This window comes from Microtus ochrogaster, linkage group LG2 (genome assembly GCF_000317375.1).
Source record: "Microtus ochrogaster isolate Prairie Vole_2 linkage group LG2, MicOch1.0, whole genome shotgun sequence".
Lineage (NCBI taxonomy): Eukaryota > Metazoa > Chordata > Mammalia > Rodentia > Cricetidae > Microtus > Microtus ochrogaster.
Window position 1 is genome coordinate 44671691 of NC_022028.1, and position 25686 is coordinate 44697376.

Here is a 25686-nt window from a genome sequence, read left to right on the forward strand (position 1 = left end):
AAAAAAAACTTCATAAACTATTTTACTTTCTGGGTAGTGATTTTCTACCCTTTTGATCTTTAATTAATCTGTATAGTTTATGAACCTTCAGATAGCTGTGTAAATGATTTGTGAGGAAAGACACAAATTCCATAAGTAAATGACACCCTCAGGCATTTCCCAGGCTGGTCTTACTGTATATAGGGCTCTTCAAAAACCAAATTTATGTGTGGCATATTGAAATATAAAAGATATAGAACCTACTTACTTGTGTAGCACATGTGCCCCAAAATGATGACTACCACACAGTATAGTCTACAAAAAAGCAAGCAGTCTTTGTTGCTGTCTGGTTTTGTTTGTTGTTGGAGGCAGGGTTTCTCTGTGTAACCTTAACTGTCCTGGAACTAGCTCTGTAGACCAGACTGGCCTCGAACTCACAGAGATCCACCTGCCTCTGCCTCCCCAGTGCTGGGATTAAAGACATCCGCTACTATGTCTGGCAAGAGCAGGCATCTTGGGGGTCCCGCACCCACAGGATACTCAGGAGTTTAAAACGGAGCATTGATTGTGCATCAGTAAGAAATGCTCACATGAAGATATGCTTATACATTCACACCTATGTGGTTGGTACATGTGCACAGACAAGTTTACGAGCATATTTCTAGCGCAGACATACATCTTGGGTATATGCTTGTATACTCACCCCTACAGGCCACATGTACACAGACATGTAAGTACAAATATACGAGCAATTTCTGATGGGAATAAATACCAAGAAATATTGTTGAAGTCTACTATTTTTACATTTATTTTTGTCTTTTTCTTCTTTTCATGTGTATGAATATGGTGTGTGTGTGTGTGTGTGCGCGTGCGCGCGCCCGCGTATGGATGTGCGTGTGTACATGCACACGCATACAAGTGAATGTGCCTGTGGAGACCTGAAGCTAGAGTCCACAATCTTCTTGGATGGTTCTTTATAATATTCTTTGTGGCAGACTCCCTCAATCAAATCCAGAAATCACCTAGTCTGGGAGGCAGACTCTTTCAAGCATACCCTGAGATCATCTAGAATATTTCTTTAGTCAGCTTGTTACTGGGATCCCCTCCTTTGCCTTCTGGGACTGGAATCAGAGGCTGCTGTAACACCTGCAGAGTATTTGCCTCGGCTCTGAGTATCCAAGGCCAGGTCCTCTTGCTTGACAGGCAAGCTAACTAATCATTGAGCCATCTTCCTAGCCCTAATGTTACTAATTTTTAAAAATTTTGTCTCTCCCCATCTCATTCACTTGCATTTACTGCAGATTTTAATTGGCACAATGGTCACCAAGAGCCTCCACACGTTGTTGCCAGATAGTGCTCTTCCATCAGCTTCAAACCTTTGCTAGACAGGCCTGTCATCAGCAGATCACGGGGAACGGAACGGCACTCCTGCATGTGTGAATGCACACGTGTTCACGTTAGTGTGCTAGAACAGTAAAAATGAGCAGGAGCCATCTGCACTAAGATGTTTGCTATAATCACACAGTCAGGAAACAGAGCCAAGCTCACTCCTTGGTACAATGCTGAGCCCTGTGATTGCATGGCTGTGCCCAAGCCTGCCCTCCTCCACACTGAGAAACCCAAACTGTAAACATTTCCCAAGCTGGAGATCAATTGATTTCTTACTCTAAGTATGAACAGAGACGGTAGCGTGAAGGGAATAAAATGGCCAAATCTTCTGTTATGCTGCAGCTCGCAATTTAGTTTTCAAGGGCTTACATCCCCTTCTAACATTGACTTCAGATGTTATTTAGATACATCTCCCATGTACCAATATAACAATCATATCCCCCTTCTCTGTTCATACAGGAAGCTATTGTTTCTCCTCTTCCTTCCAGATATAAACTAATAAAATTGCTTGTAGAATGGTATTTCTGTTTGAATTTCTAAAATAAAAAAATAAGTTTGACCAAATGTAATCTGTCATTGATGATATGTATAACACCAAATCCTGAATCAGAATTAGAAAAATTCATAAATAAATAGCATTAATATCTGTGGTAACGTTAAAGTTGCAAAAATAAATGAATACACTTCTCTTTTGAGTAGTTTAAAGTCAGTGTCATTAAGTGTTTTATTTTTAAGATAGCCAGAGAAATAGAAGGGAAGGCTTATGCTCGAGGACTAGATTTGGGCATGAGATTAGATATTTGCTAACCTACCTTCTGCATGCATTACCAACCTGGATTTTGTGACTCTCTGAAATGATTCTTTGTTTTAAAATAAAATCCCCAAACCCAATTAAAGTTCTAGCTTGCGAATAACTTAATGCCTTAATGTTTCTACAAAAGAAAACAGATGCATTTTTCTCCACAGGTGCTGAGATGCTAATGGCACACAAAGGTCCAAGTGTGCTTTTCAACTTTCTGTCTCTCTATCCCATCACTTTCCTGTTGTTTCAAACTTGACATACTTAAGGTCTCTTGTGTGAGAACCGCACAGATTTACCTATTTATTCTTAGTACTATGAGTCTGTGGCTTGAGCAGCTGACTTCTCTCATTCTCTGTGTAATACAGAGATGGCTTTTAAGCTGGAAGTTTTGTACAGATGATCAAAGGAGAACAGACCGTGTTTCTTTCTTTTCTCTTTTCAGCTCACTCCAGTTGGCACCACAATATTCACGGGGTTTTCAGGAGACAATGGAGCTACAGACATCGATGATGGCCCGAATGGACAGATAGAGTATGTCATTCAATACAACCCAGAAGATCCGGTAGGTTCTCATTTTCTGTTTGTGGGCAGGCATGTCATGGGGAGTTCTTTCATCTGATACAGTTATTAAGTTATCCCTGAGTTGCCCTATTCTTAATATTGATGAATATTTTATAAAACTTGTTTTGAAAATAAATATAATGCATCATTTTTTTTTTACTAAATTTCCATTACACTGAACTCCAGAACATTCTAAATGAACCACCAGTGGCAGCATAGAGCAACACAGACCAGATGGGGCCCAGCTTGGAAGGCATGCAGATAATTTTGCTGCTGCCATCATACCTGGCAAACACAGGTAGTGTTTCTGGCATACACTGGCCCTAATGCCCTTCTGTGCTACTATGGACCCTATGGAGAACAAGGCACAACTTCTAGCAATGGCCTTGTGGTTTGTGGGTAGGCTCCGTTTGTTTGTTTCAGACCAGAGGATATGTGTGTTGGTTTTCTAATAGCTTAAGTCATGAAATGATTTGTTTCTAGTGAATTGTACATTATGTCAGAAATCTTTAACTGAAAAGGCTGGGAGAACATGGCATACAGAATCAACAAAGCAGGGCTCACATGGGCTCATGGGGGTTGAAGTGGCAAATACGGGGCTGTGTGGGGCTGTGCTAGGTTCACTACATTTATGTTGTGGTTGTTGGTTTGGTGTTTGGGTCATCTCCTGACAGTGGGAGTGGGTGTGTCTCTGACTCTTTTGTCTGCTCTTGGGGTTCTTTTCCTCCGATTGGATTACCTTGTTCAGTCTACATAGGATAGTTTTGCCTTCTCTTGTTTAGTTATGTTTAGTTGTTGTTCCTTAGAGGCATGCTCTTTCCTTAAGGGAAATAGAGAAAGTGAATCTGGGGGAGTGGAGGGATGGGAAATTGTTGTCAGTGTATATTGTATGAGAGAAGAATATATTTTCAATAAAAAGAAAAGAAAGAGGGAAAAGCAAGAAAGGAAAGAAAAACCCAACCAGAGTACTTCTTCATAACTCCCAAGGCAGCTTCTGGATTATTCTAGGTTTTCCTAAAAAGAGTAAAAACTGCTTCTCATGTGAGTTTGCTGATGTCACACTTCTCCTTCCTAATCATATTAAAAATATAAAACAAAGCACAGTTAATGTAACATCCCCATTGCTCAGACCTTCACTCCTTCCATAGCTTTGTGCAAATAAGAAGAAACAGGAAGAAGTCTCTTGGCTTGCAGAATGCAGACTCAAATTTAGCTTCAACTGTCATTGATTATGTAAATTAAATGAATGACACACACTGAGTTTACACATCTTTGCATTTAAAAAATATTTTAAGTGTTTTGAGATTAAAATATAATGCACAATTTTTCCTTCCCTTTTTTCTCTCCCATCCCACCCATTTTTCTATCCTGTTCTCTCTCAAATTCATGCCCCCTTTATAATTCTTGTTACACACAGCTGCACACACACATGTATAGTTATATTTCTAACTATAAATACAATCTGCTCAGTCCTTCAGTCTGTATAATGTTACTTGCACATATATGACTTCAGAGCTGACCAGTTGGTACTGGATAACTATTTGGGGATGTCTTCCCCGAGGGCTTTCTTCTCTCAGGTCAGGTAGTTCAGGAGAGAAAACCAGGTCCAGAGTTGAAAGTAACTTCCTGACACTTCAGAAGACAAATGTTCATTTCAGAGGCGTGGGCTTTTCACTGTGTGCTAATGAGGTGGGTGTTGATGACCTGTGTTGAAAGCTAAATACAATTTTTAAAAAATCTTAGGACGATAATAAGGTCAAAAGAAGGCTTCGAAAATGTGGAGTTTGTCTTTGTTTCCCCTTCAAAGGAGCCTCTGAACCGGTGTGTAGAAAATGTGGAGTTTGTCTTGTTTCCCCTTCAAAGGAGCCTCTGAACCGGTGTGTAGACAGGGCACGAGGCCAGGTGATGAGAACGAGAGAGTTCCCTGGCAGTGATCGGTGCTGTGAAGCGTTGCGTGAGGAATGACATAAGGAGCATGAACCTGAGCAGTCAAGGGCGGGAACAACTCCTTCCCTTCAGTGGTAGGAAGACCAGTGACCACATGCACATGGCTTTTCCAAGACATTCGCGGTTTTCTTCTCTGGGTTTTCCTAAATAACTCTGTATGCATGACTCTCACCCAACTTAACCGTCTTTCCCTAGTCTTTGGTATCAAGCTGTACAAACAGAACACAGAAAGCAATAAAGAGCCAACCCATGAATTTTAAAGAAATATTTATTGCATTGAAAAAAAATCCAAGGTTTATTTGCATCTTGAGACAGCTGTGAGTTACCTAGAAGCTGACCTTCAGAAGTTCTGTGAGGCCGAGTCCTTTCCTCACAGTGAAAATCTCCACTTTGACTGCTTTGCCTTTCAGGGATTAGCTGTTCTGCTACTATGATCAATTATGTGTCTCTTACAACCTCCAGATGGATAAGCCATTCAGTTACAGAGTTCAAAATTACAAGGAAATGCGAATTTTACCATTGGCAGCACTACTACTGTCAGTAATTGCAGAAGGTGCCTGGTTCGAGATCTTGTTCACTGGGGCAAATTATTAAGATATTGTGAAAACTCTGAACTTCTGAATTTGATATACTGTGTTAATTAGGGTGTGTGTGTGTGTGTGTGTGTGTGTGTGTGTGTGTGTGTATGTACATTTGTGTCCACATAGGCACAAGTGTTCCATGGTGCTCATGTGGATACTGGGGGGGGAACCTTGGGTGTGGAGCCTCTCACTTCCTACCATGTCTAAGGCAATGTCTCCTATCACCATCGTGTATATCAGGAAGCTAGTCCTGCAGCTCCAAGTCATTCTGTCTCTCCTTTCCAGCTCGCTGTGGGCACATGAGGGTTACAAGCCTGTGTTGCTGCATCTGACTTCCTACAGGTTCTGGGGATTTGAACTCAGTCCTTTACACTTTTACCCAAGCATTTTACTCACTGAGCTTTCTCCCAGGATGCACAGGACACGCTGTAGGGAACCTACCTTTTGGCATCCTAGACACTTAGCGTTGACTTCAGCTCTAGTCGTATTGTGTTGTGTTTCTATGACAGAGCTGCCTGGTGATTTTATTTCCTGGTGCTGTGACTCCTATAGCAATTAATAAATATCATAACATTCTACTTATTCCTAATGTCCAAACAGCTATACTTTCAAACTAGTCTCATGCTATACAGCACAGGATAAATAAGACAAATTGACTTGTTTTCTTTCACTTGGTGCCTCAAGTCAGACTTTTAATCCTTGAGTCAGATCTTTGTGAAATGAAAACTAATCCAACTCACACTCTCACAAATTTGTTCACACAGCCTCTTAAGCCATTTTTGAGCCAAAGTGGAAATATTATGAAACTTCATAGCAATATATGTTTTTGTTTTTGTTGAACTTCTCGAGAAATTGTGAGTTTCATTATAACAGCATCTTCTGATGTTAGGCTGGACCACTCCTACCTCTGAGGCACTGACTATACATACAAAGTCCATTCCATCCCACCTTAAGGTCAGCCTCTCCATCCTGTGCATCAGCACAGTGTAATGGCGTCACACAAGTCTTTTAACCACATACATCACTCCTCCTGGTGCTTCTGATAAGAGGAGTGGGCACATACTTAGTTGTGTTTCCAGCGTGTGCTGTGTCATTTACCTATAAATATACCTTCAGGGTTTTTTTTTCTCATTTAATTTCAGTGCTTAATGACATGACATTTTTGCATTTCAGGTGTTCCTTTAGAGTTAACTTCTTTTAGAATGATTGTTCATCATGGGTGTGTATCATTCCTAAATTAAATCAGCCATTGTCTCCTTAACACCCTGGCTTCTCTGACTTTCCTGAAACTCTTTCTCCTCTGAGGCTCTAGTTACAGGAATGCCAGACATTTTGATGGCGTTCCATGGGTCCATGGCTCTGTTCATTCACTTTCTATGTATTTTCCTCTTTTGTTTACAAACTATATCATCCATTGACCTATGTTCAAGGCCACTACACTTTCACGCAATTCCAACCTGTTGTTACCCAATTTCTATGATCTGTTTTTATATTTAAAAAACAATTTGGGCATTGTATTCTTTGTATCAAATTGCTCTGTATTTCATGGGTCTTAATTCTTTTCAAACAATACAAAGAATATTTTCCAATTTTTATTTGTTGTGGGCATTTTATGTGTTTAGCACAGTCACTGTCATAATAGACAATTTATATAATTGAATAAATAATTGTGTGATTAATGTAATACTGTTTATTTGAGTCTCCCCTTTCTAAAGGCTAGCATTTCCTCCTCAGTCATGTCAGGCTGGTATGGAGTCCATCCTGAGCATGGTGAGTCTTAGACGGGAGAGAGACCCTTGATTCTCTTCATGTTAGCTGAACGGCAGACGCAAGTTTGCCATTGAGCACAACTCCCATCCCTTTCAGTCTGTCCTCTTCTTAATTGATCTGCTGGTAGGGAAATTCATGAAAGTGGGGTTTAGGGTCAACTCTCAATTTCTCCTTCTCTCTCTAGATTCTTTCTGGTATTTTCTCCCTCACCCTCATCAAATTTGTGGTCTTGAAATCGGTACCTCAATATTTTAGTTGATGAATATTCAAGGATCTCCATCAGATTTGAAGAGTCTCAGTATAATGCTAATGTCAGTCTTTCCTAACACAATTACAAAATAAGAAAACATACCCCATTCTCCTCTCTCCTCTCTCTCTCTCTCTCTCTCTCTCTCTCTCTCTCTCTCTCTCTCTCTTTCTCTCTCTCTCATTCAGAATATCCTGGCTTCTTTCTCTTCCCAGTTAATGGAGATGTGTAAGTGTATGGGGCAACACAGGAGTCATGTTTTTAGTAAATGAGTACTATCCCTTGTGTTTGCTTTTGGACCACCCTGCTTTTTCTAAAAGATAGTGTGATAGCAGCAATGACTGCATCTTTTAAAATTTGAACAACCTGGAGCAGTTGAGCATCCCTTCAGCCTATCCAGTTCCACTGCAGATATGCACTGACAGACTGTAAGCTGCTGGGTCACCACTGGCATTGCATCTAGAGACTTTAAATCTTCAAATCTGTCCTGGACTATGCCTTCTGATAGAAGTAAACTTAGTAAAGATATTGAACTCTGAGATGTTAGTAGGCATAATTAAGAAGGTCCATGAGAGTCCATAATAAAGGATAACAAATGTTTATTGGGAAGACTCACAATAAGAAAGCTCTGTGAGCACTGGGAGCTGCCAACCCAGCCCCAGTTACCAACCAAACCAAAGGGGAAAAGAGTTGAGCATGCTTCCTCTCTGTGCTTATAGTACATCAGACCACATCCTAATGGGCTGGTCTCTAAAAGGGTATTGGCTGAATGAATTCCCACAACAGATGATCATTCGCTACTTTACATACAAGAAAAAGGATGCTGATGCTTTGGGTAGAAGAAGATGCTGTGAGGATACCACCATTCCATGACATCTCCAGCAGTCAGTAGAGTAAGAATGCAGTGTTATGGCAGAGTCATTATGTTCAAGAATAAATGCATGTAAACATTTATGGTTGACTAGATTGGCTAAACTCACCAAGTCTCAGATGAGTCTGGGTCACATCATGCGTTTCCAGTCTAGTAGCCTATGGTCTCAAAAACTGTGGTCTCAGACAGCACACTTTGGTTTTCCTCCATGTGTGTCTTCCAGTGCCTCTTCTCAGCTCCCGTGAGCCTCTGCTGAGACTTCTCTCAGACTGCAATCACAAGAGTAGTGAGAATAATTTTGGTATGAAGTCTTCACTCAGAATAACTTACTTCTAAGGAAACTGAAACTCCTTCTGTACTTTTTGCTACTCTTTGATTATTTTTTATTTCTACTTTGCCATTTAAAAATATTTGAACTCTTCTGCTTTCTTCTATACCGTCTTTCTTCTTATAATGTTTTAAAGTTTTAACTAAAATATTTTAAAATCATTTCCCCATTCCATTTCTCCATTGAATTATCTGTGAGTGTAAGGGTGAGTATTCTGAATACAGATAGCAGTTACCCTGCTCTAATAAAGCAATGCCTGTAGGCTCTCCTCTAAGGTCCAGTAGACCCAGGTAGTGGGTTAGGTTTCTAGTACCAGGCATGATTTCCCTCTTATTGTGTGAGCCTTAAACATATGATTGCTACTATTGTACCTTTAAGAACATCTTTTTTATCAATTTTTAATTGATACTAGTAATTGACTAGTATCCATTCCTCCTATAAATGGCCAAATTTTATTGTCTGCTTAAATTCTAGTCAGTCCCTTTTGAGTAGCTAGAGACTGGCAAATCTTGTTAAGCCTTCTTATTTTCTCCTTGGAGAATTTGGTCAGGAAGAACTCTCAGCGGTGGTACAACCTAGATATTGATAGCAGCTGAAGGCATGCAGTGGTCTGTTGGCAGAGATTTCTGTCCCACCAGGTCCCACAGTCGTTCAGTCCCAAAGAAATACACAGAGGTCTACATATAGTGATAAACTGGTGGGCCTATTAGCTCAGGCTTCTTAGTAATTAATTCTTACATCTTAACCCATAAGTTTTGTCTGTGATAGCCACGTGGCTTGGTTCCTTTCATCAGCGAGGCATTCTCATCTGTGTCCCTCTAGGTCTGGGTGATGACTGCAGACTGAGCCTTCCTCTTCCCAGAATTCTCCTGTTCTTGACACCCCGCCTCTACTTCCTGCCTAGCTACTGGCCAATCCACATTTTATTAAAAATAATACAAATGACAGGATAAAAGACCATTGTCCCCCATCAGTGGCCTGTCTTATTAAGAGATGCGGGAAAGAGTGAATGCAGGCTGGGTAGGAACCAGTTGATAATGTCCATTGGGACTCCATGATAAAGTCAGCTATACTCCAAATGAGCAAATGGGGAAAGCCGAAAGAATCATATGGACGAGAGGAGAAGAAGATGGAAACAGAAAGGGGGATGACATTGAGGTGTGTAGCGAGCTTTCAAAACATTTGTGAGGTTTGTGAGAAAGAGCTTCTGAGGGACAGGCTATTATCTGCCTTCCACAGCACTTGAATTACTGGTCCTCCTAGGCACATTTGCACTCAGCTGCTCTCAAGGGGACCTATGTCCGTGTGTGTGTCCCTGCCTTTGTGGAGGTGTTCCTTCTGTATTTTTACCATAAATACAAATGAAGATAGAACAATATTTCTAAGTATTGCACAGATGTGAGCTCTGTACACAATCATTATTTATCTTTAGAATGAATAAATGGCCAGAGTTTTAATCAGGGGATGGAGGAAGGTTAGCTACTTCCTGCTTCCAGAGCATCTGTTTCTATGAAGATACCAGCACAGCTGCCATGACCTCTAAGTTTGTGAGGTTGGGTCAGCCTTGGGACTAGAGTTTCCAGAATAGCAGTAACCCTCTTCCTCCCTTGTTGCGGAGTTGTGTATACATGGGCTGGTAATTCTACCTGTCCTTCCTGCCACCTTGGTATCTGTCTAGAGTGGTGACATAATTGTTTGACCTATCTTAAATGGAGGATGACCTCCTGTCTGATAACTGTGAAGTTACTGCATTTCCAGGTACTTGTGCGTGTTCCTCTGTGAACGCTGAGCGGATGTTTTGAACCAGGAGGAAATAGTAGATTTTTTTCAGCAGCAAGCTTTTCTTCTTTAATACAGAGTGGGAGGTAAACACTGAAGTTTCCAACACAGAAAAGAAACATCCTTTGTGCTTACAAGGAAGTCTCCAAAGCAGCCAGAGAAAGCAGTGGCTTTGTCTCACAAATGTAATACTGCTTTGGATCCGGTGTTGTTCTGCTCCCAAATTCTTTGTGGGCCAAGCCTCTGAGCAAAGTGCCATGGGGGTCACGCCTGTCACCTCCATGCTCACTGTTTCTCAAGTAAATTCTTATCCATGTCCATCAGCATTGGATGAGTCACATGAAGTTCCATAACACTCAGGTTGGTTGATACCAGAAACTGAGGTGTGATGTCCACCTCTTCTGTCTTCCTCATGGGAAGCTGGATATGTGTTCCCAGTTCCCTCACAGCCCATTTGTAACAATTCAAACAAACAGTGTCTGCTTACAAAATCTCACTAACTGTGACATCTATTTAGAGCTGATTTAGTCCAATATACTTCTAAATGGAACGAAAAAATAGGAAAGAATGTCCTGAATATACAGCCTATGTTTTGTTTCTGAAACTTTTGTTAGAATTCAGAAATTTAGAAAACAAATTCATACTCAAAAACCTACTTGCTTAACAGTTATTGACCACAGTATAGAAGTGTCCCAGCCACTCAAACCTAGCTTGATTATAAAGCACATACTTTCCCTTTTGTTTTTTGAGATGCAAAAATTTATAAAACAAAAAGGAAAAATATCGTATATGTGATAGTTAGATAAAGCTATAGAAATTAAATTGAAAAGTCCTTTTAACAGTAATAACGTGGCTACTAACATCATTGTAATAAGTCTACAAAATTTTAATGAAACTGTTAGTAACTATATTTGGGAAAAATACCATATATTATTTGGTTACATTGATAGAAGGGTTGCTGTCCCAGTCTTGGGCCATTAAGAATCTGTAAGATAAGCAAAAAAACCAAATCCTTTGTTTGTGAAGAGCAATAGTATATCATCACATCAAATTCTTAATCTGAAATAAGACAAAGAGGAAGGTATCAGAAACTTAACTATGCAGAGAAACAAATTGCTCAGACAGTTTTAAAAACACAGGAGCAGATGGCAAGAACAGGGAGCCACAGTCTACATGGAAAGATCCGCAGACCACAACACACAGGCAGAGACAAAAATCACCAGGGAACATGAGGCTTCCAGTTGTGGAAGTTAGAAACCAGAGTTAAAGATGTCCAACCCAAAATATGATTCATTGTCTCTCAAAGGTGGAGCAAACATCTGGACATGTCTAAAACCTCACAGACAAAACCTGGACTCCACATTTTATTCTCCTCAGACTTTGTTAGCATGTTAGCAACTTCTAAATAGTTTCAGTAATCCAGTAATGCTCACTAATTGGCTGTGGAGATTCAGGTCTCATCTGACAACATCCAGAAACAGGAGAGGGAATTTGTTCCTTTATCACTTTTTCGAATTAAGAGAAAGTCTTCTGTTTTGCCCAGGATTGAGTGGCATATAAAAACAAACAAAAATCATCGTTTAAAAAAATGGCATTACCATGGTTTGATTGCTTTAGTCAGTGTACTTACAGCCTCACCTTCCTAGCACAAAGAAGTGGAAAAGCTAAGCTTTGAATTCTGAGTCCAGGGATGAGAAAGCTTTTAGGTCAAGCATCTGACACGTGTGTGTGTGTGTGTGTGTGTGCATGTGCGTGCGTGTGTGTGTGTGTGTTTAGTCTTCTAAAACTCTTATGGGTTTCCTGGGTCCTGATAGGCTGACTCTCCTTGCAGAAGCTGCTGCATTAATCTGTATGGAAGAAGCTGCTCAACACAGAGTCACAAAACAAGTTCCTGATAATTGGTTGCAGAGGTGGAGATAGAGGGAATTGACACAGTTCCTGAGGTCATCATCAACCCTTCTCCACAGTGACTAGAGCCACAGAAGGCTTTTAAGGCTAAGACCCTAACCTGTGAAGTTCTCCTCTCCTGAGACTTTAATGAACTTAACTGTAAGGGATGATGAACAGAGCAAGGATCCCAAACATTCTTGGAAGCTGTCCTTCTCCCTGTATGTTTTTGCTGGGAGAAGCTCAGGGCACAGGCAGGCGGCAAAGCCTAACACATTAACCCGCATCCAAGATTATTTTATTTCAATTGTTTCATAATTATGTTTTTTATGTATTTGTTTTGTGTGTGTATGAGAATCAGAAGACAGCCTAAGCCTAAGTTCTCTATTTTCAGGATCCAGCTTCCAGGCGTTAAATCAGGTCCTGAGGGTTAACTTGGCAGCAGGAACCCTTATCCTCTGAGTCACCTCCTTGATCTTTTTCTTTAAATCTATTTTTATTGCATCGATAGTGTGTACATACGTGTGTGTATACAGTCACCCGTGTGTGTGTGTGTGTGTGTGTGTGTGTGTGTGTGTGTAAGTGAATGAGAGACTTGAGGAAATCAGTTCTCTTCTTCTATCATGTGAATCATGTGAGTTCAAATGAGCCGTCTCTGGTCTCCAGGTGTGGCTATCAGCATTTCCCTGCTGAGGCATCTCGCTGGCTCCCATATTAGTTTATAATAATATACCCTTTTTCAAAGGGAAAAAAATACTAAGAATACAAAGTAAATACTACTGTTGAAAAGTGAAATTCAGTAGAAATTATAAATCGGAAATGTTTGAACTCTTTTGTGCAAAAACAAATGGCAAAGATAATTAAAGACAATAGGGTAAGTTTTTCTCATATGAATAGACTTGGTTAAGAACCAGTCTAGGTCTCTGGATGAATGTATCAAATAACACATGAAAAACTATGAAAAGTTAGCATATTCGAAGGACTCTGAGGGAATGCGTGGATAGCCCTCAATCACTTTGTTTTTGTTTTTGTTTTTGTTTTTTTGGTTTGTCGAGACAGGGTTTCTCTGTGGCTTTGGAGGCTGTCCTGGAACTAGCTCTGTAGACCAGGCTGGTCTCGAACTCACAGAGATCCGCCTGCCTCTGCCTCCCAAGTGCTGGGATTAAAGGCGTGTGCCACCATCTCCCGGCAATCACTTTGATAAGAAAGAATGTCAACTCTGAAGTTAACACTCATGCTTTCTTCTCAAACTTTCCACCTGTCGACTCCGATGTTGGAGGAGAATTAACCGCGATAGCAGCCTACGCCGTCCGCATCCACAGCTGGTCTGAAGTGTGTCTCTTTAACATTCGCAGACATCCAACGACACCTTTGAAATCCCACTCATGCTAACCGGAAATGTGGTGCTGAGGAAAAGACTCAACTATGAGGACAAGACCCGCTACTACGTCATCATCCAAGCTAACGTGAGTGCCGGGCCGCTCTTGTTCTCGTGCTTCCGAAGCAAAGTGTGCGTCTGGACAGGCGTGGTGACTTCCCGAGGGCTGAGCGTCTCTAAGTCGTTACCAGAGCACCCTTGCACTTGGAGGGTATATTCTACAGACAGATGTAGGAAGGGGTTGGGTATTGTTTCTCTTCACTCTTTTCTCTATGTAAGTCACCCTCTGATGTGCTAACCATACTACAAAAGATTGTCTCTGCCCATGCTGAGGTATTTCTTCAGATACTATACACAACTAGCTACAGTGCTGTCACCCCGAAGCATGTTACAAAAGGTATTTTTGTTTTTTCTGAATTCTACCCCAGAAGTTTATAAGTAAAATCTGACGGTAGGACTGAGAGGCTGGATCAGTGGCTAAGAGAGTCTGGAGCTCAGGCAGCTCACAAACTTCTGCTCTTTGGTTACCAATGGCAGCAACAACTGCACATCAGAGGAGGTACATAAATTATCTTCATTTCATGGGTATGTAAAGTCACTTCTGCAACCTCAGTGGCTTCTGCTTCCTGTTCATATGTGCGATGTGTCTTAAACCCCACTAATTTTGCCTTGCCAGTTTCTAGAGTGTCTTGAGGTAAAATAGTAGGATAAATGCTTCAAAGAAAAGTGTATTTATGGATATCCAGACAGATGGAACTGTAATACAGTATTTTTCCATCTATTGGTATGAATAAAAGTCATGAACACTATGTGACTATGTCAAATGAACAACTAAAACAACAAAAAAAAACCTTCAAAAATAATTAAAGACCCAATACTAAAATAATTTAAATGAAGACAACGTTGCTGCCATTTGTATTTTTAGATTAATCCTGGACTTGATCTCTGCTAGAGTTGCTCCGTCCTTGCTTGGTTAGAAGCATCCACAGCTTCCACTGCGGTTGCAGGGAACTGACTGTGGCGATGTTCTCAGGGCTGCTCTGGCTAGGCTGCATTTTCTGCTGCGGTAGACATCTGGTAGTGAGGGCACAGTATTGAATACATGTGTCTGTAAATGGGGCTGTGAGGTGTCCCCAGGCAATTGTGGAGCTACTGTCGTAGTGAATGTAAATGCTAGATATTTATTCCAGAGATCACATGACATGGCTTCAAAAATAAAATAAGCATTTCTACCTCAAATTTATTTTAGTCAAGTTCATATAATTTCATATCATTTGCTAAAATCTTCATACCCCTGGCTCCATCTCATAAAATCCTACTTATTCAATATATTGCTAAAGAGAATAGGAGTACTCAATGCAAAAAGGTAGTTTTTGACAAGTTCAATTGAAGAAGTCCAAGGAATCAAAACAGTCCACAGAAAGTATTTTCATTTGGAATGGAGAAAGTAAAGTATCACATGTTGTCTAACATCCAGCATGTTAAAATCTTAAAATCACAGGTCAGCATTTGGAGCTGTAGTTAATAAATGGAGTGGGGGTGATAATGAGCTGTACCCGAGCTCCTTGTCAGAGGTAATTTTGCTTGAGACTGTACTAGGCACATGCCTTGTTTTGAAAAAAACAAAGTTTGTTTTTCATCATGATACATGGTGATAATTTTATTCAGAAGCTGAGTAGGCATGGAACCTGAGAGGCATCCTGCTACCGTGTGGTATTAGAGTATTGAAACCCTCTGTGGACTTTCCTAACAACTTGGGAGTCAGTTTGTGTGGTCTCCTACAAGCACTGACAGAAAGTGCAATCACACCAACCCTACTCTAGTCAATGGTCAGAATGAGCTTTTGATGTTATTCATCTGTTTCTCCATGAGCTTTTGTTGAGATGGCAGGTTATGGAATCTTGGCCTGTCTGTAAACCAGAGAATTAATGAGCATACAAAGGCTGGGGAAGGTCAGCTTTTCAAATTTCATCCGATTTCCAGAGACTGCGCAGACCTGGTCCCCAGGCTGGGATTTGGAGCTATGAGTGCACTCCTTCTCTTAGGCACAGCCGTTCCTCACACTTCCTTATCTTGTCCAAGGGGGTTTCGTTTTTCACCTTCATTCTGGTCTTTGTGAGTTCATGATAAGATTTTTTTTTGTCTTTGATGTATAATTCTGTGTTGAAAACACATACACAATATTTTTCCCACATTTTAGTTAATGATAACTTAAAATACCTACACTGAGTGGAACATAATGATTCAGTTTTAAGAAAAATAATTAAAGGAGAGAAAGAAACTGATTGTGCTTTAAGGTAATGATGTCGACTTTAGGGTAGAGATGCAAAACAGTAAAGTTTTAGCCCCGATCCTGTGTCAGCAGTCAGAAAGGTCCTTGGTCCTGCCAACAGTTTGTCATGGTCAAAAGCTAGACATGCTGTAAGGGAGGTCTGATGTATCACAAATCAACACCTCTGAGCAGAAGCTCCATGTGAATCAGGATGGAGACACTGAGATACCTGGAGGATGAGCAGACTGAGGAAGCTCCCCTGCTTCCCCGCCCCATATCTCACCCCAGTGTCTGCCTCAAGTCCCGTGAAATTCTTTTAACAACTCAGTGCTTCCCCATTTCTGAGGACCCACGTCTGTTAACAGAAGCTCTATAGTCTTTTTCTTAAGCTCTTACATATAATTCTATAATAAAGTTTCCTTTGGAAACTCACTTGCCCGCTGAATTTCATTCTTTGAGTTCATGAGATAAGAACCCAGAGACTCCAGGCCTACACTGGCTTTGAGAGTGGATGGTTTTCCTACATCCTAGTCCCTTGATCCATAGTCCAACCTATGTCGGATACACTCCATCACTCTCACCATAGAATGGGCACCTTATGCAACAGCAATTTATTTTATCAGGAGCTTGGAGTCTAAAACTCCAGATGAGAATTGGTCAGGGCTTGTTTCAGGGATGGGGAGGTCTCTTTCTTGATTGCAGACAGCTGTTTCCTGGTTGTGTGTTTCCGTTGCCTTCCCTTACTTAGTTTTCCTGTGGACTGGAGGTCTCTAGTTCCTCCTAACTGTTTACACTTTCTGATCCTACAGTGCCAGAGTCCATCCTGTGATAGCAGTTACCCTTGACCACCCATAGCTTCACTGTGATGAGAACTGTCTCATGCAAATTTGGATGGCACATGATTCCGGTTGTAGAGTAGCAGTTAAACTCAGAAAAAAAATGCTTTAAAGCACCATTTCTGTCCATAGTAATTACAGTTTTCTAAGTTAATTAAATATCCCAATTTAAAATAAAATTTGCAAACATCTTATTTTTAAGGAAGAAAAGAGCAGTCAAGAGTCTAAATTAGGACATATAATGAGTGAGCTTTTCTTTTTAGCTGTGTTGCATCCTCTCCTCCCAGGGAGTGAAGTAAACTGACTGAAACTAGGTAAAATGTATGCAGAGACTTCTTCCCTTCTCATCATTCATAGCTGACAGTGTTGTTTTCCTTAGTCACTTGTGCCATGCTGCCAGCGGGCCCGATCTGGATGTAGGAATGGAGCACACAGATGTGGCTCTCCAGGATAGCTCAAAAAGGGATCCTGCCACCACCACCATCATCAGTGGCTACCGCAGGAGGAACTGCTTCATCCAATATTTCTTCCTTGTGGGACCCTGACAAACATTCTTTCAAGAAACTGTAGATTTCAATTATTGTAGATAACACCATTTCCCATCCCTTGTGTGGGAAATGACAAATGCAACCTTAACTATGCAATGGAAATTATCATCCTATTAATGAATACACCCTTGGCATACTGTGACAAAGGGGGGACTTTACCACTGCAAGTTTTTTTCCCCAAATCCCATAAGTTACATTGAAAGACATTGTACAAAATATATGATCTTGGTATTGATGCTGCCAAGATCAACAAAAACCTGAGAACTTGTTAAGAGATGTTATGACTAAATGCAGAGCCTCCTGGTGGATATATTAACAGAAAATGATATTATGTAGCTACTGGGGAAAATGCATATTTTGGATATTGCTTAGTAGAAATGAATTTTCAAAGCAAAATAAAATATTTTCAGGGTGGTCTATTAAAGGATATTGATACAGCAAAAGAGAAAAAAGTCTGGATCACAAGGACTAGAGGGTGGTTGGCATGCATGTAGGGTTGAGACATGAAGTTGAAAATCATATATTTAATAATGGTCCTTTTCATGGGAAAAGTAAACCTTTGTATGTTTATGATGATAAGAAATTTTAGAATTCATACCAAATCTTTTAGAAGGTTTTATTCCCATGTTTCTATGGGTATTGAGTAGAAAACTCAAATTCCTTAACCATAACTTGTTAGCTTAACTTGTAAGTGAATGACTCCTGAGCCATTAAAAGGGAGTAAGTTTAGGTTAGAGCGCTATGGGAAAGATTTACATCCTTCAGGAGCAGAGAAGGAATTAAAATGGCAAGGTTCCCAGCGTAAACATTCTAAGAGGAAGGATGGACCTTTGTTTTAGGCCATCTGGTTTTTACAAGGCTCAAGCAGATCAGAGACCTAAAGGCAGAGAGATGTACTCATAAAGTCCAGACTTGCTGAACAAACCCAAACCACCAGAGATGTTTCTTTGTAGCAAAGTTTTTATACTACTATAACATGTTAGTAAAACAAAGATGCTATTTAGGATATATGGCACTCTGTGTTATTCCCAATAATGAAGAAATCACAGCTTTTGTAACAAAGGAATAGGAGACGGTTTATTCTGAGCTATATACAAAAGACAGATTGTGACCTGGAAGCAGCAATTCAGGCTTCTCTGATGGCACAACCCACTGTAAGGAAGATCACATGGACTTTTATAGTCACAACAGAATGGCACAAATCAAGGCATTTACCAGGCATATTAGTGGGGAGATCATAGAGTAGTGGGTTGCAGTCAAGTGCAAGATCTCTGCTATAGACCTCAGATTGTATCTGATACCATTTTAGCTTTAGGTGGGCTGTAGAAAGTAATATATTGTTAGTCTATTTCAAAAGTTTTATGTTACAGTAACAAAGATTTTAGGTCAGAATCACACATTGTTAAGTTACTTTTAAGAAGACTTATGAAACCAGGCATGGTGCTACACACCTTTAATACCAGTACTCTGGAGGCAAAGGCACAGCAGAACTCTGTGAGCTTGAGGCCAGCCTGGTATACAAAGCGCGTACCAGGAGACAGAGAAGCCCTGCCTCAAAAACAAACAGAAGAAGAAAAAGGAGGAGCAGAATAAGCAAGAAGAAGAAACAAAGAAGAAAGAATTAATTGTACCTGACATTTATATCATCTAGTTATCTAATTGTTTGTTTTACACTCATCAGGACCGTGCCCAGAATCTGAATGAGAGGCGAACAACCACCACTACCCTCACGGTGGACATTCTAGATGGAGATGACCTCGGACCAATGTTTCTGCCCTGTGTCCTTGTGCCAAACACCCGTGACTGCCGTCCACTAACCTACCAAGCTGCCATTCCTGAACTGAGGACTCCGGTAAGTAAACTCATCTTTTCTATTCTATTTGTATCTTTAAGCCCATCAGAATCCTGTCAAAATGCTGTGCAGACAGTGGTAGATAATAGCAAAATGTATTTACAAAGAACTGAAGTGTTGGTTTTATGTAACTATTTTTATATACTATGTAGATAACATCACATTGTGTAATTTTATCCTTTACAAAGTGGAAAGAATCTCAAGGAGCTGCAAGCTCTCTGAGACTAATTTTTAAAAAGTGTTTTCACCAGTAAATTAGAACAGTGTCCAGTTGCTAACACATTTAGAAATGTTGGAGATGCTGCTGGGCTCTCTGGAAGTAGAAGCTAGCAGATCCTGAGTATACAAATGACCCCTTGCAGATATGCTATAAAGAAGCAGGAAAGCAAAACAAGAAAGTATATTTTCCACATTCAATTCTGAATTTTAAAACATATAAGCAAAACTGTACATTTCAGGCATATGAAAGTCATAATTTAGAACATCCTGAGTGCCAGATACATATACCCAAGAGGCAAGAGTTTAAGGCAGGCATGTTCCTGAAAATTACATTAAAAACTTAGAAGGACAGGACTGTGTGTTGTCTCTCATGTGCAAAGCTTACATGGATGGGTGGGTGGCTAGGTGGATGGATGAATGCATGCATGGATGGGCAAGTAAGTTTACAGATGATTGACTAATTGTTGGATAGATGTATGAATGTGTAATAGATGATATGATGATATAGCACAGTAAAAGAAGGAGTGTTTGAAAAGAGAAAATAGTCCAGCAGGAAATGAGAGACATCAGAAAAAGGCAACCGGGGGTGAATATAATCTAAATTCATAATACATAGGAATGAAAATCTCAGAAAGAAGCCAACCATTTTATACGACAAATGCACATTAATAAAAACTAAGAAAATATTAACAAATTGTAGCATAATAAGGAATCTAGATAAGATCAAAATAGTATTTTTTTCAAATGTGTGCATGCATTCCTGCATGCATTAACACATATATGTGCCTATGTATGTACATGTATTGTTTCATGAAAGTTATATTCCCAGGCTTATTTCCCTGAACTTTCTCTGTTATTTGTCCAGCTCTCTGGGTTCCCCAACATAATTTCCAATATTAGAACTAGTTGGAAAATCTTTGGCAACTTAATTTTATGTCTTGATATTAACATTTGAATTTCTGTAAGAAAAGATACTACCAGTGGGGAACAGCCGGGTGTTTTGTAAAGTTTAATGAGAATGTTGAAAATACTTTGGTATTAATTTGTTACTAGGTTAGTTTATCTAGCTACTGAGACACCAACAGGAAGGATTATGGGTACAGAAATAATTATATTCATCAACTCGATCCAATGGCTGTTTAATAGGACTTGATATTTTGAGGGAAGATTGAAGCTGTAGTTTGAGCAGCATTTTACCCTGAGGTTTTTAAGAGCTGGAAATCTTATATTCACAGGGTTTGGAGGAGTCAGATAAATGATAACAGTAACTAACAGTAATATTAAATGTCCAGTTTGCCATGAACTCACAAACTAAGCAAATATCAACAGAGCAAACATACCCATATCTTCTCTTGCAGAGGCCCTATCTTTATGCAAATTCTGCATATTAGCCTTCAGAGAATTTACATAATTTCCCATGGTTGCTTGAATAAGTGAATTGTAGAGGGTATTTATGCACACTGTGTGTGCACATGCACGCGTGCGTTCGTTTGTGTATGCTTGTGTATGTAAGAGTGAAAGATATATATGATCACTAATAGAGTCTTAACTCCATTGCCTGGCTAACACTACACACTAACACAGAGGACTCCTGTGGCTCCGGTGGCATGTGCTAAGCTGGGCGTTGATGCTACCTCTGGAAACTATGATGCCTGATGTGCCGTTGACTCCCCTTCAATATCATCGCACTCACTCTTCATGATAATTTTCATACACTGAATGTCAGTACCCGAGGAAGATGTACCTCAACTTTTACAGTTACTGTGCTTTCAGTGGGACAATCTGTTCCTTTGCCTCTAACTTACTAGTGTAATATGAGGAGACGGCTGATGTCTGATCAAGGAATCTCTGATAAATTAACCCCCATGAATGACAGTTAACAGAAACCTCAGGTGGTCTGAGCATGCTCAGTGCTTTCTTGGATAAATGGAGACATTCAAACAAATGAAATAAACACATGAGAAGGGATCCTTTGGGTGGCTCTTAAACCCATGCTTTATGAATTAATGCTATATTAAAATTCTAGGATAATCAATCACTCGCTATATTTATTATTATTTTTATTTTCTTTGTATGTGTGAATGCCTGCTTATATGTGTGTGGTGCCTGTAGCAGTCAAAAGAGTGTCATGGATCTCCAGAAACTAGAGTCAGTTCCTGGTAGTTGTGATCCAAATGACACAGGTTCTGGGAACATTCTGAATGCAGGTCCTCTACAAGAGTAGTGAGTGCTCTTAACCTCTGAGTCATCCCTCCAGCCTCATACTTCATCATTCTAGGAGATCGATTCATTCCTTAATGCTCTGTGAAACCAAGAAAAGTAAATTTTTATATCCATAAATATGGAAGTTGATAGTTACTCATTAGAGATGATTTGTATTGCCATCCAGGAAAAAATACGCAATGTGTTTACTTCAAAAGTTCAGTACCTTCAAACTATAATCATTTAAAGTTTCCATAAAGCTATGGTTCTGTTTTATGAGATTTGAAGAAGCATCTCAATATTTCTGCCTGTGGCCCTGGAACCATGTTGAGGATGGGTAACCCGGGTTGCTAGCAGGTTAATTCTGCTGCTACTTGCCCAGAGCAAGACAGTGAGTTGAAAATAACCTTATTAGAGCAGTGGCATAAACATCTGGGAAGTAGCTTAGGCAGTAACAGTGTTGCTTCTACCTCAGTCAAATCTCTGCTTGGTTTAGCTGTAGACAAATGTTGCTGGCAGGGTGGAGGGGTGTCCAAATTGTGCTTACGAAGACCACGGGAGAAAGGAAGTTTTTAAAGATTCATGTGTCCTTCCACATCGTTACTTGAATCCACTACAAAGCTCAGGTCAAACAAGAGTTCATTTTAAAATTTCATGGTAAAATTGCTTTGTTTATGTCTGTCTTTTCATCCCCCCCCCATCTTCTATCTTTAAATCTTTAATTTTCCTTTATATATCCTGGTAAAAATTTGGGAAATTTTAATAAATAAGATCTTGCTATTCTGAGTGAGAAAAATAACCATTGATGTCAGCTGAACTGCACATGTTGACTCTAATTACCCACTGCCTAATTCTCAAACTAATTCCTTAGGTTCCAAAAGTCCTTTCAATACTCACCTCTGTATGTTTGGGAAATTTTCCAAGAATTACCTCAGTGATACTCTTAATTCTACTGTAACACACACAAAATTCATCAGCTTAAAAAAAAATAACCTTTTAGAATGTGGTCAAGTGTACTCTAACTTATAAAATTCAACGTCTGTGCTTCCTTTTAAATTTTAAGTGAGCATACATTTAGAGATAAACATGTTTTATAAACATAGGGCTTTGAGTTTATCTTAAATGTTTTATGGTTTTACTTATATTAGAAAAGCTTGTTGCATTTTTTTCTTCTTAAATGTAGGGATATCTAGATTTCTCTGTTTTTAAATTTTTGCCTTAATACAGTTTTTGTTAAGACTAAATTAATACCACATGAGTGAGTTCTGGTTCTCTTTAAATAGGCTGAAGCTGCATCTCTGTCTCCAGCTCTATCCTAGGTTCCAAGCTTTGGTTTATCATGGTTTTATAGTTACTGCCTCTATACAGTCACCTTACTATACTTCATGGCTAGCTCTAATATGTCCCAAACCCACTTCAGTTGACATCTTTACCGTGCTCAAATGTGTTTTCCCCCCAATTCCCAAAGCCAGCTATTCACTTAAAGGTATTTTTGTTAACCCTGAAATCCCTAACCTTCTGTCTCTTCTGCCTCTAGTCACCCACACATCAAAACCAAAGCTAGTTTGCAAAATATGGATCAGTTCTGATATTTGACTTTTTAGAATAAAAGGAAATACTGATGTTAAATGGGGCATATCAAGTAAGTCAAGAAGCTTTTCAGCATTTTGTTCAAAGTAATGCTGTACCTTGTCCTTTTCTCTAACTTATCTCTATTCTCTCATAAACACCTCAGCTACAAACACCTGACTCTGATTTGTTCCTGCACGTCTCCATCTATCCTTGTCTTATGTTTTTCATACATTAAGGTTAAGTTTGCTATTAAACATTTATTTTGAATAATGTAAAATTATGTTTGCATATCCCCACTACATGTGTTGCATAACACTCAATCACCTAGTTCTTTTTCAGTAGAAAGTGGGGGTTTTATTTTTTACTGTATTCCAGCTTGAATCCAGTGACCTCAAATAGTAGATGTTGAATAAGGTTTATTTTAAATTGATTAGCTGATATGCTAAGAAACATATACTAAAATAAATAAAAACAGCTCCTACCCATTCCGTTCTATAACAATCAAGCACATGTAAAGAGTTCAATACATATGTGTCTACATTGATTTAAAATAATCATAGATTATAAAAAGAGCCACATTATCTGTATATTTTAATTCACTTTAGGTCTTTTAAAGTAAGAATAGAATGGCAAGCACCAATTTGCCTTTCCACTTTCTAGGCAAGGTGTTCTTAAAGCAGGACTCTAACAGTCCCCGTGGAGTCAGCATCTTCCCTGGTTGCCATAGCAAGCCCCAGGTGTCTCAACACGCTGCTCGTCAGGCCTCCTTTCCATTTCAATAATGTCACAAATACTAAATTTGACTCCCTGCTCAATCTTTAGCACAATTCTTTGCAATGTGTTTCCCATGGAGCTTTTGAGGGGGCCTTGTACACATACCTAGAGAAGAAACAGTGGCAATTTAGACAGTGCAAGAACTGATAAACAACACATTCAAATGGTATATTGTATATTTTCCCCCAAGGTCAAACAGATGATCAAAAGCCTCAGATTCAGGTAATAGAAGCAACAGATAATCCACAAGAATGACAGTAACAAAGACCACAGGCTCGGTTAGGACTGTCTCAGCTAATCCACAAAAGTGACAGTAACAAAGACTACCGACTTGGTTAGGAGTGTCTCAGGTATGCCTCTGTAGAGAGGTTCTTCAGAGGTGCAGGAAGTTTTCTGTTTACCACCGTCCACTCTATCACATCTCCATCTCGATAATACGAAATTGAAATTTTTGGTAAAACAGTTAAACTCCAAGAAGGAATTTATTTTTGAAGTCTGGAGAAACTTTAAAGTAATGGTGATCTGAGCGTCAAGATTAAGTATATCTTTACTTGGACAAAAAGAGTTCCAAGTAGTCATTACAAAGAATTCTTGATCTATAATTATCTACGAAATATATGTTGTAGTAAAAGGCAAAAGTTGTGTAAATTGTGTTAGGTTATGTTAAACTCTTCTTAGCCTTGCATTTTGAAACTCTCTGATTGTTTCCCAAATTGGAGTTGGAAATAAATTAGGAAGATGTTTTCTGCCACAGTAGGACACTTACTAATAAGCCGATGTGAAGGAAAAATCCTCAGTGGTATTAGGTAACACGCCTGGTATCTGTAAACTTCTCAGTTTGCCATCTACACTACAGGAAAAACATCCATCACATATGCTGTTCATCTGATGGACACAACCCACCTCCTGGAAAGGACTTTAATATTCCCATCTATAGTTCTCATTGTCAGTGTCGCATGTTGTCGCCTGGTAGGGTGTTCACTCACTGGTTCTTGATAAGAAGTAGGCAATTTAGATTAATTTTTAAGTGTATGACTGTATTTAACTTGAATTCCACCTTGGAAAAGCGAGTTGAGTGTGTTGGTGCTGCCTAATTTATTCTGATTGGGTATTTCTAATGACTTCAGCATGAGTTGAGCCCTTTAAAAGGACTGAGTACTCGTGCTCTGTATATTTTTTGAACAGCCAGGTGTGGCACTGGCAGGCTCGTGTTGAATTAATTATGCAGTATATTATCCCTTTGTGCAGAGAAACAGCTGAGGCAAAATGCCACAAGGTAATAAATGCCCCGAGCCAAAAATATATCAACATGCCACGTTCTAAATGTCAACAGGAGAGCACTCAGTGCCTGATCCTTTCTCTCTTTTCTTATTAGAAATATGAAAAACAAAGGATTTTATAAAGTTTTCCAAATTGTTCTACTGAGTTTCCAGTTTACCCGGTGCTCTGGGGCTTTGGGTTACCAACGGTTTACACTGACCATATCGTTGGGCATTCTGACTTTTCATATGAATGGAAAATGACCCACAATGTACTTCAATGATAAAGTAAGAGGCTGGGAAATATACGCAATATACAGAAACATCTAAACATTATACACACTAAAACTTGGTGCACTCAGCCAACATTAATCTAAGTAGAAACTCAATGTATTTCCACTAAAATCAGAAACATGACAAGTGAGGCTGCCCACTCTCTTTATTCCTATTCAATATAATACTTGAAGTCTTAGCTATAACAGTAAGACAACTGGAGGAGACCAAGGGCATACAAAAAGGAAGGGAAACAGTAAGCATATCTTTATTTGCAGATGTTGTTATTTCATAGAAAAGTGACCCAAGAACTGATATGGGATTCCCCTCTATATACTATGAATATGTTTTATTCCATTA

The 25686-nt window shown here is 39.6% G+C and overlaps 1 protein-coding gene across 1 annotated transcript in view; it reads left to right on the top strand.

Annotated features, from left to right (window-relative positions):
• Pcdh15 (protocadherin related 15) overlaps positions 1-25686 on the top strand; it is a 1155509-nt gene that overhangs the window by 859060 nt on the left and 270763 nt on the right. Inside the window, exons 9-11 of the mRNA XM_026785470.1 lie at positions 2613-2732; positions 13497-13607; positions 18857-19027. Coding sequence (XP_026641271.1) covers positions 2613-2732; positions 13497-13607; positions 18857-19027 — 402 coding nt within the window. The remainder of the gene's footprint in view (positions 1-2612; positions 2733-13496; positions 13608-18856; positions 19028-25686) is intronic.